Source organism: Ailuropoda melanoleuca, chromosome 4, assembly GCF_002007445.2.
Source record: "Ailuropoda melanoleuca isolate Jingjing chromosome 4, ASM200744v2, whole genome shotgun sequence".
Lineage (NCBI taxonomy): Eukaryota > Metazoa > Chordata > Mammalia > Carnivora > Ursidae > Ailuropoda > Ailuropoda melanoleuca.
In genome coordinates, this window is record NC_048221.1 from 144,029,775 (window position 1) to 144,044,943 (window position 15,169).

A 15,169-nucleotide genomic window follows, 5' to 3' on the forward strand; every position below is an offset into this window, starting at 1 on the left:
TGAAGCTGGTAGGTTTGTGGACAGGAGTATTTAAACACAAACACCTTCAGGGGCGCCTGGGTGGCACAGCGGTTGAGCATCTGCCTTCGGCTCAGGGCGTGATCCCGGCGTTATGGGATCGAGCCCCACATCAGGCTCCTCTGCTGTGAGCCTGCTTCTTCCTCTCCCACTCCCCTTGCTTGTGTTCCTCTCTCGCTGGCTATCTCTATCTCTGTTGAATAAATAAATAAAAATAAATAAATAAATAAACACACACACCTTCTGACCAAGCCAGGAGCAGAGGTCCAGGCCGGGAAACGCCCGCACCTCACCTGGGGTCAGCCAGTCACCGGTCTGAGCTGTGGGTTTCTCTTCTCCGTGACCTCCACCCTCCCCCTTCTGAATGGAGGCCGCCCCCGCTGGGGCGCCGTGGGCACCTGCAGCAGTCCACGGTAGGGGAATGAACCCCACTCGGTGGAGGCACCACACTGGCAAGGGGGAGCTGACTCTGACCTACAAATCTGTTTGTTTTGACAGGGAGGAGGAGGAGGGGGACAGAGAGAACGAGTCGGGGAGGGGCACAGGGAGAGAGAGAATCTCAAGCAGACTCCACGCCAAGCAGAAAGCCCGACGCAGGGCTCGATCTCAGGACCCCAAGATCACGACCTAAGCTAAAACCAAAAGTCAGAAGCTTAACTGACAGAGCCACCCAGGTGCCTCAATCTGTTTCGTTTGAGAAAAATGAAGGCGTCACATTAAAAATCCAGATTTCTGACTTTTCTGGAAAAAGAAGAAACCGAGACTCCCAAGCTAGAGCCACCGAATGATTAAAAAATGCGCAGAGCTGAGTGGGTCTGTCTCCGTGCCTCCTGGCCACGCCACGCCCCAACCGGCCTGCCCGCCGACATCAGGGCCCATGCGCCTGCAGGTCCCTGGTGTGAGGTGAACACAGGCAGACAGCGAGCCTGCCTTGGTCACACCGTCATCAGCATCCTTATAATTTCTTGGAAACTGAACTAAGAGCCTTGTAAACGTCTTGTTTACTCCCTCAAAATGCCAAGCTGTGCAGTGGGCACTACTGCCCACCATCATCGTTTCACAGAGGGAGTCTGTGGCCGATGCTGCTGACGCAGTGCTCTCCGTGCGGCTGCTGGGGGCGCTCGGGACAGAGGGCTCGCACTCAGAGCACCTGCTCTGGTAAAGGGGTGAGCCCCCCGCCTCCAGGCCCTTCAAACACTGGACAGGACGCCCAGAGCCTGTCAACAGCTCGACAAAACCAAGATGAATTCACAGATCTTCGCGCTGACAGCGAACTCCCCAGGGAAAGGAGAAAGCTTTCCTGCTGTTTCCCCTGTGTGAGAACTGTTTCACAAAGCTGTCCTCTTGGACAGCCCCATCTCTGGCCACAACCTGAGCGTGGGCAGCTCCTGCATGACTCAGACATTCAGTCCATTCACCCTGGTGGTGAAGCCACGCAGAGACAACACCTGACCACGTGAGGTCCCCTGCCACGAGCATGAAGCATCCAGGCTTTACCCGAAGGAGACCCCTGTGTACCCCTGAGCAGACCCAGGTCCTGGCGTGTGACCTGTCTGGGCGCCTAAGGGGGGGTGGCACTGAAGATGGCATAGCTACGGGATCGGTCACAGCTGGCCGCCAGTTGTCACATGAACATCCCACCTCCCCCAACCCCCGAGCACCTGCAGGAAAGGAGTGTGTGAGCCTGAAATCATGGACACCTGATTAATACAGCGGTGGGCATTGGTCCTTGAGATGCCCTAGCGCCTGATCTACTGCCTAAGATTAAAATCACGATCGACTAACATCACATGTGCAGTCATTCCAAAGCCACCAGCCCTGCTCACTATGGACGGGAACGTGTGTGCTGGGCTACGAGGAGCTCTGCAGCCAGACGTCCCGCCTCCGATCCCACCCGACGCCGTGTGACACACGGGGCAGCTGCTAATACACCCCTGTGGCATCCTTCTCACGTCCACATAAAATCCATGAGGATCTACCATTCCCGGCTGAACACCACATTCCTACATGCACGGCGAAGTGCGCAGCCCCGAGAACTCGGGGGAAATGCGCACTCTCCTCCTTTGCTCCCACCAGGGTGCTCGCTCGCATCTGACAACCACACTTCTTGCTTTCGACCAGCTGCTGACTGCACAGCGCTGCCCCCAGGCCAGCACCGAGTCTGCCTCTCAGCGTCTCCACACGGGCTCTCCATACTGGCTCACCAGGGACTTGAGAGCAGAGTCAACGCCTCCCTAATTCCCTGCACCCTCCACAATGCCCAAGGACACGGACGGAAGGTTCCGGATACAGACACGGATGGTGCGTGAGGACAGCGCTGCAGCTGCGGAGGACGCGGGATGGAAGGTTCCAGGCTCATTTCCTACTGCAGTGTGTGACTGGCTTCCACCAGCAATGACCCAGTGCAGGGCCAAGGGTGGAGCAGGTAAGAGTGAGTTTGCCTTCATCCCATGGCCTCACCAGAAACTGTCTGAATTTAGGGGAGGATTATGGCCACTACACTTAAGTTTTTTAGGATACTAAGGTTATAACTCTCGTAGATTATAAAGAACCAGGTAAGAGGTGAATACACATTCACTGAACGAATACAGAATTCAACATCCCTGCCACGTGGGAAGCCTGGGAGGCAGATCTCACGTGGCTCAGGTGGCAGGCACATCTGACTCCAGTCCTTCATGGGAACTGTGAGCACCTTCACAGGAATGCTGACCCGCGTGTCCGGCTGAGCTCACCACGCAGATCAGGTGTGACTCCGCCCGGCGGTGCAGGAACATCAGCAGTAACGCCGGGGAAGTGACAAAACTGCTAGCCATGCACCATTGTGATGCATCTCTCAAAAAAACAGCCTCCGCCAGCTCCAGCCAACGCATCAGAGTTCCACCACTATCCCGTGGCCAGGCGGCATGGCCACCTCAGGCCTGGGGTGGCTCCCTGTTGGCAGGCTTCAGCGTCGGGCATCCCTCTCCGACCGTGGCTTCAGGATGCTGCTGGGGTGGTTTGAATTCTGCGTTGTCAGTAACGTTAGTGACAGGTGGCCTGGACACCCCTCCCATCCCACTCTGCCACGGAAGTCACCGCCCCCAGAAGACACGGCACGTGATTGTCTTCAGTTTCAACATGCCAGCTCCTGCCCGCCACCCCGTGCCTTCTGCCTCAACGTCACGATAAGCTTTCTATCCATGCACAAGGACACCGACAGGACAGACGCGTGGTAGACAGACTGATAGAGAGGCGGACACACAGATCACCATGGAGGCACCACCTTCCATGCCACATGTGTGACATCCACACGCATGCCCCAATGCTCACTGCCACAAAGAATCACAGTGAAGCCCTTGCCCAGAGTCTGAACTGGGGCCCGGAGCAGCAGGAGGCCGCTAAGCCCTGTGTGTGATGAGCTTCCTGCAGCCACGTTTCTTTAGGACATTCTGCCTGAGATTTACAAGAAAGAGGACAGATGGTTCTGCAGCCCTCCTGCCGTCGGGGAGGAAGCTTCCGCTGCACCTACCCCTGCCTACACTAATCCCTGTATTTCAACCAAACCGAACCTCTGCTGTGAACTGAACGTCTGTGTCCCCCGATGTGAAGCTACTGGGTGCCAGTGGGAGGGGATGAGGTCACCTGATAAAAGGCCCCCGAGGGCTACCTTGCTCCTTCCTCACGTGAGGACACAGCCAGCAGAGGCATCTACGAACGAGGTCCTCACCAGACGTCCAGCCTCCAGAACCTGGAGTGAGAAGCGTCTGCTGTTCAAGCCGCCCAGCGGTGGTGCTGTGTTACCCGCAGCCAAGCGGACCGGCCCATGCCAGCCTGCCTCTTCATTCAAACTGCTGGGCAGACTGCCTTCTGCGTCTTGGGCCGTGCTCCTGACCCCAAAACCCTCAGCACTCTCATCAAACGCCCCAATCACAACGTGCAGGCTTGTAGGAAGGCAGGCCACACGGAAAATCTTACTGATGTGCTTGAACAGCAATGGGAGGGATATCCGTTTCCCCAAGATCAGCGAGTAGCGGTGAGGCTACCCCCCGGGGTCTGATGGGAAAAAATGCAGTTTCTGAAACTCATCTGCCCAAGTTCTCAGGGAGGGAAAGCAGGAAGCCGAATGAGTTCAATGACCCTTCTGTCAAACAGGGCCCTCCTGCCACAGATGTGCCCAGAGCTGCACCTGAGCCCGCAGACGGCAGCCGACAGAGAGTCCACCGCAGGGGAGCAGCGCCATGATGGACAGGAAAAGAGGCAAACGGGGCGAGCCCAGGGCAAGGGCTGCTCTTTCATGCAAGGGACAGGAGGGCAGGGCCCACCCCTGCGTTCGGCACACCCGCCGAGCTGGAGACTTGACCGCGAGGGGCCACCAGCAGAGCTGCAGCCCCTGCGAGCACAGAGGTGCCTATTGCCCCTTCAGGTTGCCGAGGACGGCACCCCGACCCCCCGCTCTACCCCAGGAAGGAAGATAACCTCACTCACGCTGTAAAAACATGGTGGCTGGGTAAAGTCAGTAAAGGTCACAGTGACTCCTTGGATTACAACATCCTCCTAGATAAACGACTCATCACTTACACCTGATCACAGCTCAGACTCGCGATAAATCTCCGTGTGAGCGCGGGGCAGGCACCTCACAGTATGGACTTACTACATTCCTCTCTTTCTCGGCATAAATTCCTCTGGTCAATATGGATGTTTCAAGAGCAAACTTAGTTTCTCTGTATGTGCGGGTGTGTAAGTCACCATGACCAGTGAGCCGACCTGAAGGAGGAGCTTTACAGTTACTCAATTGACAGATGGCGGTCTGAGGACACCATCTCTAGAAAGGCCTGTGGTTGTGTGAAAATGCGGGGTCTCAGGGACGTGTACAGCTGAGGTGTCTATCTGTGTCCTTTGTCCCCGAGCACAGGCTCGGGCCCTGAGTCACACACGTCAGTCACTGCCGTCCATGTGAATAAAAGCGTGGTGAACAGGAAATGCCACCGGGGCCCTGAAGGTCTTGCCACCCTTACCTAACGGGAGCTTCAGAAATGACGGCGCGTCCCTGAGATACTCAACAGTGATGGTCACTTCGTCACCGGCATTTCTCAAAAGATGCACCTGTCAACATGACAAAAAACAGCTACTTTACCATCACAAAAGGACAGACCCAGAATTAAAAAACAAGATTCCTATGCACCTGGCCTGTTTCTCAACAACTCCACGCTGGCATTTACCCCTGAGCCACTAAAGCCCCGAGCTCCACGACCCCAGAGCACCATCTCCACGGATGCTCGCACACCAGTGGGGGCGTGCCACCCTTCAGCCACAGACGGCGTCCGTGTGTCCTCGAGGGAGATCTACCAGAAAGTCGTGTCAGGTGAGGGGTTGGTTTACTGGCGCAAATGGCCAATTTTCAGACATTGGCAAAAGCAGGCGAACTGGGAAATGAAGACACAGGAGACCACAAGCACGAGCTTCGGCGTTTCAATGACATTTTAATCCTGGAGACACGAGCAGGTGTCCCTTCGACGTGCCCACACTTCTCTGCTGGGTGTCACATCATTCAGGATTTGGTCACTCCACCATCACCAGGCTTCCATCTCTCGTCACATCTCCGCACTTACCATGGGGAAGCAAGCGTGACATTGCCACTCCAGAGCCCAGTGGGGACTGGAATTCGCCAGAGTCCAGCTGGTGCAGCCGAGATGCTCCAGTAGGGTCCAGTCAGGACGGGGCAGCCAGCCCACCCTCTCCGGCACAGCCCTCCCCCCACTCCTCTCTCCCAGGGCTCCTATTTCCTTATGCTTCCATCACCCTGGGCCTAGGTTCTTACATGGATGTCACAGCTTTCTCAGACACCTGCTGCTGTCCCCTCCATGGCCCAGAAACCACACACACACCCTCCTCCATCACCGTGCACGTCCCCATGGACACCAGCATCTCCACCCCATGGACTGTGCCTGCCTATGGCCCGTGTCCCCTCTACCTTGACCTCACACTTAGGCACCTAGGCCCTGAATTCCCCCCAAATACTCCAGGCTGGAGTCAGTGAAACTGCAGACACGCCTCCCCAGGGTCTTCCTCTTTCTCCCGTGCCGCCCACCACCCCGCGGTGCACTGACAGCATCCTGCCTCCCGCCTGCCACCCTCTGCTTCTCAAGAACTAAACCACAGGATCCTGTGGCCTCACCTCCATCACACACGTAGCCAAGGCCGCCAACGCCAGGCCGTGCCTTCCGAGCAGACACCTCGTCCCCCCGCTGTCCAGATGCAGGTGCACACAGGACACACGGGCCACTGTTGGCCCACCATCACGAACGAGGCCCAAACCTGCCTTCAAACACGTGGTACACCAACTCAGAAATGGATGCGCTTCTCAAAGGAACTCATGGGAGAGGTCACAGCTCCCAGCCCGGGAGGCACGTAGGGAGCATCCTAGGCCTGCATCCGCCTGTCCGCACCAGCCTCTCCTCGCTGACAGGACGCGGCAGGACCTGACTGTCACCATGATGCCGGGGACCCACCATGTGCCTGTGGGAAGCTCAGTGCAACTGGGTTCTCTCCATCCGACCCAAGAGACCCCAACCAGCCACGCGGCCCTAAGCAGTCCCTCCTCTCTGGATGTGGGTGGGATCCCAGACAGCACTTCCGAGGAAGGGAACAGCACGGAAGCAACCGACACATCCTGAGCTTACGTAGATTTAAACTTTGAAGAGCGAGTGCCCCCTGGACAGCAAGAGTCCCAGAGCCTGACCCCACCTGAGCAGGTGGATACGGTTCCAGAGAGCCTGCTCCACATTCTTCTCGAAATGAGACACGCACACCCCACCCACGGAAAAAGCTGAAGCAATTACACGATTCACAGCTTTCAGAAGCCTTTCTGGAAACGAAATGTATGCTGTAACGTCTGAAACATTAAAACCTCTTACCCATTTAGTAAAGGCTGACTGACCCCCAAAGAACCCACGGCACCTTTCCATGAATCTGTCCTTGAGCCTGGTTGGCTGGGGCCCTCGAGGGGAGACCACTGTGGACACGCTGATTTTGTCTGAGTGACAGTGAAGTGTGCGGTGCGTGGCCTGGAGCAACGGGGCATTTTTACTGGAAGACGGGTGCCCTTCGCCTCCTGTGCCCGCGGAGATGCTCTGGGCTCTCTCATGTGGGCCACGAAGGCTCGGCTTCATGGCGCACCTTCCCCGATCTAGTGCAGTTCGTACGCGTGTTCCAAGACGTTAGGAGCAATGACAATGAGTGCCTCCCAAATCACTGGAGAGCGACAGGTGCAGGGAGGAGACCCCGACTGCAGCCTCGAGGTCACACACAGCCACACACAGCTGACTTCTGCACCGAATTAGAATCTGTAATCACGCCTGTCCGCGGGCGTTGCCGACCCCGGGGCACATGTGTTCCATCCCCACCAGGAAAACGGGGCTGATGCCAGCCTCCGGTGCGCAGCTGTGCCCTCGGATCCTACAGGGACGTCAACTCTCGTCCTTTCGAAGGATTCGGCTTCGCGTGCCTTCTCCCGGGCTCTTCACCGAAGCCGCGCGAGCCCTTCAGAAACCCGGGCTGGTCATCAGCCCGTGGGCGGGGAGCTCCCGGGCCGGAGCCTGAGGTCGGGGGCCGGGGGCCCGACGCCGGGGAGGCGCTCCGCGGCCGCAGACCTGTGCGCGGCGGCAGCTAAGGCCGCACGGGCTCTCCTGGCAAGGACACCGACCCCACCTCGGGGACCCCGCATGCCCTCACTGAACCCTGACCACCTCCAACGGCCCGCCCCCTGACACCACCCACCGGGCCTCACCGCTCCGTCCACGTCCGCGGCGGGACACACGTAGGACGAGTGCGCCACGACGTCAGCACTTTCCCACCGCGTCTTGCAAACTCACCTCAAGTCACAAGGCCTCCCAAGCAGAGAAAACCACTCCGTGCCGCCACGTACGCGGCTGCTGCGCATGCGCGCAGGGCGCGTCACACGGGCGCATGCTCCCTCACACACGTACGTGCACGCACACAGGCGCACGCTCACAGGCGCATCACACAGGTACACCCATGTACACGTTCTCACGCAAGCGCACGCTCGCGCACAGTCGCGTGCCAGCCCGCAGCTCCCCGGCCTTCTTGCCCCCAGGTCGGATCGCCCACCCGACCGCGCGAACGGGGTCACACGTCCGACCTTGCTGCGTGTCCGCGTGTGCAGCGAGGACCCCGTCTGTCCTCCAGCGCGCTCCGAGACTGACCGCGCCAACGCTGTCCCCCGCGGTACCACCCTCCCCACGCTCGCACCTCGCGGCCCTCCCCGCTCAGCGAATTCCGAGCACCGTACCGCTTGACCGCACGCACCCCCCACCCCCTCTGGCCCTGCTGCGCCCGCCACGTCACCCGACCCCGCAGCCGTCGGCGGGGTCGCCGCACACGCATAGCTCGGAGCGGGCTCCCGTGCTTGTCACGGGCTCACAGCTGTGGTCCAGCACGTGCCTCTCATGGAAGCCGAGCTCACGACCAAACGCACGTGCGTGGCGCCCTGAACGTCCTCCCGCAGCAGAAACCGAGAACGTGAGTGTGCGCGGTGGGAGCCACACGGAAGCCTCTTTCCCTCCCCTGCCTGGCACGCGGCACTCACAGCCGCACGTCCGCTGGTAAAACATTCTGCCTGTTTGTGAGTTGTCGAGGGCGTCGTCCACATGCAGGTAAGGGAATAAAAGAAAGGTTACTCCGGGAGTACTCCCACTTAAGCTCGTCTTAGAACCAGGACACTTGGAACAGAGAAGCTCTTTACCGTAAATGATTAGCGCCTGTACTTAGTGCCACCGACAGCAGCTAAGTCACACACAGTTCATGCAGCGGGGCCGTGGGAGCCGGCACCAAATCTGCCCCATCTGGGAGCCTCAGCCGCGTCCGGTGCCTCCGTGCACCCGATGGACCGGGTACCAGGCTGGCTGGCTGGCTGGCGAGGTGACCTTGACGCACTAACTTCTGTGCAGAGAGGAGACCGCGTAGGGTGAACTGCTACGCATGAAATATCTCTGCGGGGGGGGGGGGCCTGGGTGGCTCAGTCGTTAAGCGTCTGCCTTTGGCTCAGGGTGTGATCCCTGCGTTCTGGGATCGAGCCCCACATCAGGCTCCTCCCCTGGGAGTCGGCTTCTTCCTCTCCCACTCCCCCTGCTTGTGTTCCCTCTCTCACTGGCTGTCTCTCTCCATCAAATAAAATATTTTAAAAAATATATCTCTGCGGGGAAGGGAAGCTCAGCATCTGTCCCTAACTCTGGGAGCACCGCTGCACAGCGTCCCGCTGCCCTTGCACGCGGCCAGTGCCCACGCCACACACTCCGTGTGTGCCTGCGTGACGGAGCTGTTTCAAGAGTCTGCAAAAAGGGTTTTGCCCAGACAGTGACGGAACCGCACTGTGCTTCCCAGAAGCACAGGACGTTTAGTCGATTCTCCCTAAGTAGCTGTGTCATCCCCAAACAGAACTCTGTGCTTACAGCTTCTCTCGTTGCTCCTTCCACATGGGAGCCTGGCGCACACATCCACATGACACCCGCCTGACCACCGAGAGGCTGCGTGGGACCCAGAGTTGTCCTGTGAAATCCTCTTCACAGGATCTGCAGTCTTACCCGTGTCCCTGCAAACATCCGAGCGCATGCGGACCACACCAACCACAACCCACCAGCCCGTGACCTGAACAACCCCATGGCCCACTCTCGGCATCTCAAACTCCCTCCGCCCGTGAGAATAAAATGCTGGACGCAAAGGGGAGACGGGCAGTAAGAGTCACTTGCTCCAGGAATCACAAGGATGCCCGTGCGCCCTGCCGGCGTCCAGTGGCTCATCACACCCTCAGGCCTACCCAGCACACATGGGTCACTACTTACCAAAACCAGATGAAGCTCCACCGTCTCCCTACTTGGCCCCTTATGACTGTTCGCTCGCTGATGTGTCATCGCTTCATGGCCCAGGAAGAGGCCAGTGACTCAGGCGTGGGTCCCTGGCCCTCAGGCCCTTGGGGGGTCCCTCTGAAGCTTGCGTTTAAAGGATGCACCGGAGGCGTGGTTCACAACACGACAAGTGCCCAGGAAACACCGGCTTAGCCCTGCGCCTGGGCTCCCTGCACACCCAGTGGCCTCTGCATCTTTCAGACACTCACGTCAGACACTGCTGTGGACTGGTCCCCACACGACGTCCCCAGCTTCCAGGTATGCCCCTTCCCAAGCTCCCAGACGCCTGCTGTCATTGGTTAACATCTGCTTCAAGCTCACATTCTGTGTCCCTTGCGCTCTTGCCCTACACCTGGGCGGTACCGTGAGAAGCCCGTTCCTCACAGCCTGCTCCAGCTGCCCGGCCCAGCCCACGTGTCTGTGCCCCTTTTCCCGCACTCCCTAGTTACAGGCTCTCCGAGAGAACCCCTCTGCCCCTGGGCTTCCCACCGACGTGACTTCATGTCCACCCTCTTGCCTTTTCCCTTACGGGACCTCACGCTCCCCCCACCGTAGCCCCACACCCCCAGAGACTGAGAATGCCTCCCTCTTCACCAGCGATACCCACTGGGGTCTCCAGTCCTGGCAGTGGCGCTGGGTGTCCCGCTAAGCAGGTGCCCTCCAGCCGCACCCAGGCAGGACAGCACATCTAGAGAAAACAATGGCCGATCAGCCTCAGGCCACACTCATGGCTGCTATTCTTGGGCGGGCTTTTGGGGCGTCAGGAGGCATTCTCATTCATGCTCCCTCAGGAGACCTTCCTCCTGGTCTTCTCCCCTCAGCTGAACCCCCAGCATCGCCTCCTATCCCCACAGCTGGTTCTCACGGGTCACAGGTCGTGATTCACTAGAAATAACACGTCCTCATGGCCACCATGACCCGCAACCCAGCACGTAGTAGCCTCGCCTCCCCTCTCTGCAGAGGGAGGCCACTGCCCCTCAGACCGTAAGTCCATCCACACAGCCGGCAGCCCCCAAACCCACCGCCTGGTGACCTGCTGCCCTCAGAACAGGAACAGACCACCTTCCACCCCGACCTCCCTTCACACACATCCGTGCACGCAGCCGCAACATGTCTGCCGCAGCAGAAAAACGCTGTCAGACAGAAAGACTGTCTGTCCCTCCTCCACCCCCTCACTTCTCAGTCTCCCCCAAGCACGCCCCTGACCGCCAAGCTGAAAGGCTGGTCCTCAGTCCACCTCCGCTGGCCTCTCAGACACGTGCACAGGCAATGACACCACGCCGGGTCCACTCCCCTTGGCCTCCGGGATCCGACACCACCCTCACCTTCCTGTTCCTCCCAGGGTTTCTGACCTCCTCTGCCAGGACTCCGAATGTCGGAGCTGTAAGGGGCAGTCCCTGAGCCCTCCCTCCACAAGCAGGACCGTGCAATGATGATTTGTGTTTATTTCCTATGTTTCTGTTCCCAATGACATTATATTTTCTTTATAACTCAAAGGAGCAGATCCTTTCCATGTGTCATTCAAACAAAGATAATCCAATTTTTAAACTGTGACTCTTTTCCTCTACATATTTTTTTTTTAAGATTTTATTTATTTATGTGACAGAGAGACAGCCAGTGAGAGAGGGAACACAAGCAGGGGGAGTGGGAGAGGAAGAAGCAGGCTTCCAGCAGAGAAACCCGATGTGGGACTCGATCCCGGAACGCCGGGACCACACCCTGAGCCTAAGGCAGACGCTTAACGACTGAGCCACCCAGGCGCCCCATCCTCTACATATCTTTAAATCACCGTCAGATTCAGTTCATCAACAGTTCTGTCTGACCGTGTGGCTGGGCTGCGGCACCCAGCTGTCTAGTCAAGCACTGGGCGAGGTGTTGCCGTGCAGGTATTTAGTAGACGTGGCTGCTGTCTACAGTCGTGACTTTGAGTTGAGCTGGTCACCCTCCATAATGGGGGTGGGCCTCATCTAATCAATTGAAGGCTTTAAGACAAAAAATTTGAGATTTCTTTGAGGAAGAAAAAACTGTCACTATCAGCTGAAGCCACGAATTCTGCTGAGGGTTTCCAGCCTGAAGCTCCAACCTCCAGAGTTCTCTCTGTCTCACACACACGCACACAAATCCAGGATCTCCCTCCGTGGCTCTGCTTCTCTGGCAGAACTCTAACACATTACCCGTCATTAAAATAATCCTTGAAATAACAGGAGTAGATGGTACATAATTTGGCAGGACGATTTCTGCTCTCCCTGTATTTGCATACAATCCCTGAGTGGAAGGCAGGACAGGGTGCACATAAGTAATGGGGACTCAGAGGTGCAGACAATGTGTGAAGCATGGTGACAATACCCAACACAGGCCCTTACGACTTATGCCAGATTTACACACCAAGTGTCAAAGCAAATCAAACAGCGTATTCTGTAATCAACAAAGGGCACTTCATGAGGGTTATAAATTTAATATTTGAATAATATCATACAGGTACTTTAGCTGGGTACACTGAGTATATTAAAGTAGAAATGACTTATAATTGAGAAAATCTGGGTTTGGTTCTGTTCTGACGTGTAACAGCCACGCACCTGTCATGAGGGGCCCGTCGCCCACTGTCCCAGAGCTGCCTTGCGGACTGCACAAGGAACCGTTGTGTGCAGTGCCCGGCCGTGTGAATGGCTATGCTCATCTCACCCACCAATGCCAGGTGGGTGACGGTAACAGGAAGGAACAGAATAGCGCCAGCAGGCAAGGCGTCACAGGGATCTTGGAAGTTGCGGCACTCAAAGCAGCCTAAAGAAGAATAAATGTTTGATCTAAAGACAAGCAGAGGGGCGCCTGGGTGGCTCAGTCGTTAAGCATCTGCCTTTGGCTCAGGGCGTGATCCCAGGGTCCTGAGATCGAGCCCCACATCGGACTCCCTGCTCCGCAGGGAGCCTGCTTCTCCCTCTCCCACTCCCCCTGCTTGCGTTACCTCTCTCACTGGCTGTCTCTCTCTCTGCAAATAAGTAGATAAAATCTTTTAAAAAAATAAATAAATAAAGACAAGCAGAAAGGCATGTGACCATCCCTCAGATGGAGGGAGTGCACAGAGGCTACCAGCAAGGACATAGACTTGACAGTGGTCTCCCCAGAGCCGAATGTCCCAGCTCTGCTCCAGTGAGCAGAAGCTGCTCGGGGTCTGCCAAGAATGGGCTGGACTTGAACAGATCAAATGAGGAGCAAGGAGGAGTCGAAGGGCCCCACATCGGTGTGAGCAGACAGCACGGAGACAATGCAGTTTGGACACAGCAGGTGTTCTTATGCTGAGAAAAGTCAGAGACAAACACCATCTGGTCTCACTCACATGTGGAATTTAAGAAAGAAAACAAACGAGCAGAGGGAGAGACGACAAACCAGGAAACAGACTGTTGACGACAGAGAACACACTGACGTCACCAGAGAGGAGGGGGATGGGGGAAGGGGAAGCAGGTGATGGGGGTGACGGACGCACCTGCTGTGAGGAGCAGCGGGTGATGTAGGGTGATGCTGAATCGGAATATTGTACACCTGAAACTACATTACACTGTGTGTTAACTACATTTTGATGAACATTAATAAACAATACAAAAACCCAAGATGAGACAACAAATGTTCTTTTAAAGAATTTATCTATTCTAGAGAGAGAGAGAGGGCACGAGCAGGAGGGGCAGAGAGAGGGAGCGCGAATTTCAAGCAGACTCCATGCTGAGCATAGAGCTGATGTGGGGCTCGATCTCACGACCCTGAGATCACGACCTGAACCGAAATCAAGAGTCAGATGCTTACCGACTGAGCCCCCCAGGCACCCTGACGATAAATGGTTTGCTGTGTACGGGCCTTGAATCCCAGCAGGCCTCCTGGAGGGATGGCCATGCACGCAGCAGTGAGGGCAGAGGGCTGGTGCAGGTGGGATTCCAGGCCATTCCGGCTCACTGCTGTGCGTTTGGACGGAACCTGGAGCGTGGCTGGTTTTCGGGGACATGAAGATGGTGCAGGGAATCTCTCAGTGTCTTGTCAACGCTTGGCTTCCTTCCAAGGGATGCAGGATGGCGGGTATTTTCCGCAGCGATCACAGCGCACAGTCTATCCTGTTCTCCCTCAGAAGGAAGTAGAAATGTTTGTCAAACACACGACACCAATCAGGCCCCAGTCCATGACCTCAAACCGCGACTGATCAGTGAGCACATTCCATAATTCCACCCTGACGCCTCCTGCCGTGGACCACACTCTTCAAGTTCGTGGATGGCAGTAAGGAAGCCCCACAACGCCCGCCGACTTCCCCCACCAAGGCAGTGTTCTCTCTCAGACGACAGGAAAAGGGTTTCCACCAATTCTCACCGTGACACTCCACCCAATTCCAGCTGGGCCTCCTCCTGGCTGATGCGCCCTCACGTGGGAGTTTCATGACCAACCAGGGAGTTTGATGACCAACACATCACACAGCCAAGAAAGGGCATTTCTGCAGAGTGGACAGAATGCCCTGCACGATGACATCCACCCAAGGAAGCTGGGGCAGGGAGGCCAGAGACTGCGTCACAAACCGCTCTGTCTTCCTTTCTGATGCGCTGACCCCACAGGGACACGCACAGCCCAGAGCGCCCCAGGAGAAGCATGAATGGGTCTATCTTTTTTTTTTTTTTTTAAAGATTTTATTTATTTATTTGACAGAGAGAGACAGCCAGCGAGAGAAGGAACACAAGTAGGGGGAGTGGGAGAGGAAGAAGCAGGCTCCCAGCGGAGGAGCCCGATGTGGGACTCGATCCCGGAACGCCAGGATCACGCCCTGAGCCGAAGGCAGATGCTTAACGACTGCGCCACCCAGGTGCCCCATGGGTCTGTCTTTTATGAAGGAAGACGCTCATTCGCATTCCCTGAAGACCAACCTCCAGGCAAGCGCTTGCTTGGTAAGCATTAGAAACACGAACATGGGTCCCCCTGACCCCTTCTGACTGTTTCCTGAAAACCATCCGAGTCATAACAGCATCTGAACCTAGTTCTCCGAACCTCCAAGGACAAGCTGTTAACTGTGATTCACTATTTATTACGGGATTTGAGATTATGAAGTCTTTCCCAAGGAAACATTACATCAGTGAGCAACATTTTAATAATGGAGAAGTGTCAGATAAAAGGTCAAGAGTAAATGTCATCCATCAGTTCAGGACGGGCATTGATCATTTTGTCATCTAAGTAGATAGATTCTTCCGGCTCGCTGGTTCCCAAAATCCCAAACCCATAGACGTTTG

General features: G+C 56.6%; 1 protein-coding gene across 1 annotated transcript in view; it reads right to left on the bottom strand.

Moving 5' to 3' along the window:
* SNTG2 (syntrophin gamma 2) overlaps positions 1 to 15,169 on the bottom strand; it is a 186,771-nt gene that overhangs the window by 74,812 nt on the left and 96,790 nt on the right. The window contains exon 9 of the mRNA XM_034657308.1: positions 5,013 to 5,100. Within this exon, the coding sequence (XP_034513199.1) occupies positions 5,013 to 5,100 (88 nt within the window). The remainder of the gene's footprint in view (positions 1 to 5,012; positions 5,101 to 15,169) is intronic.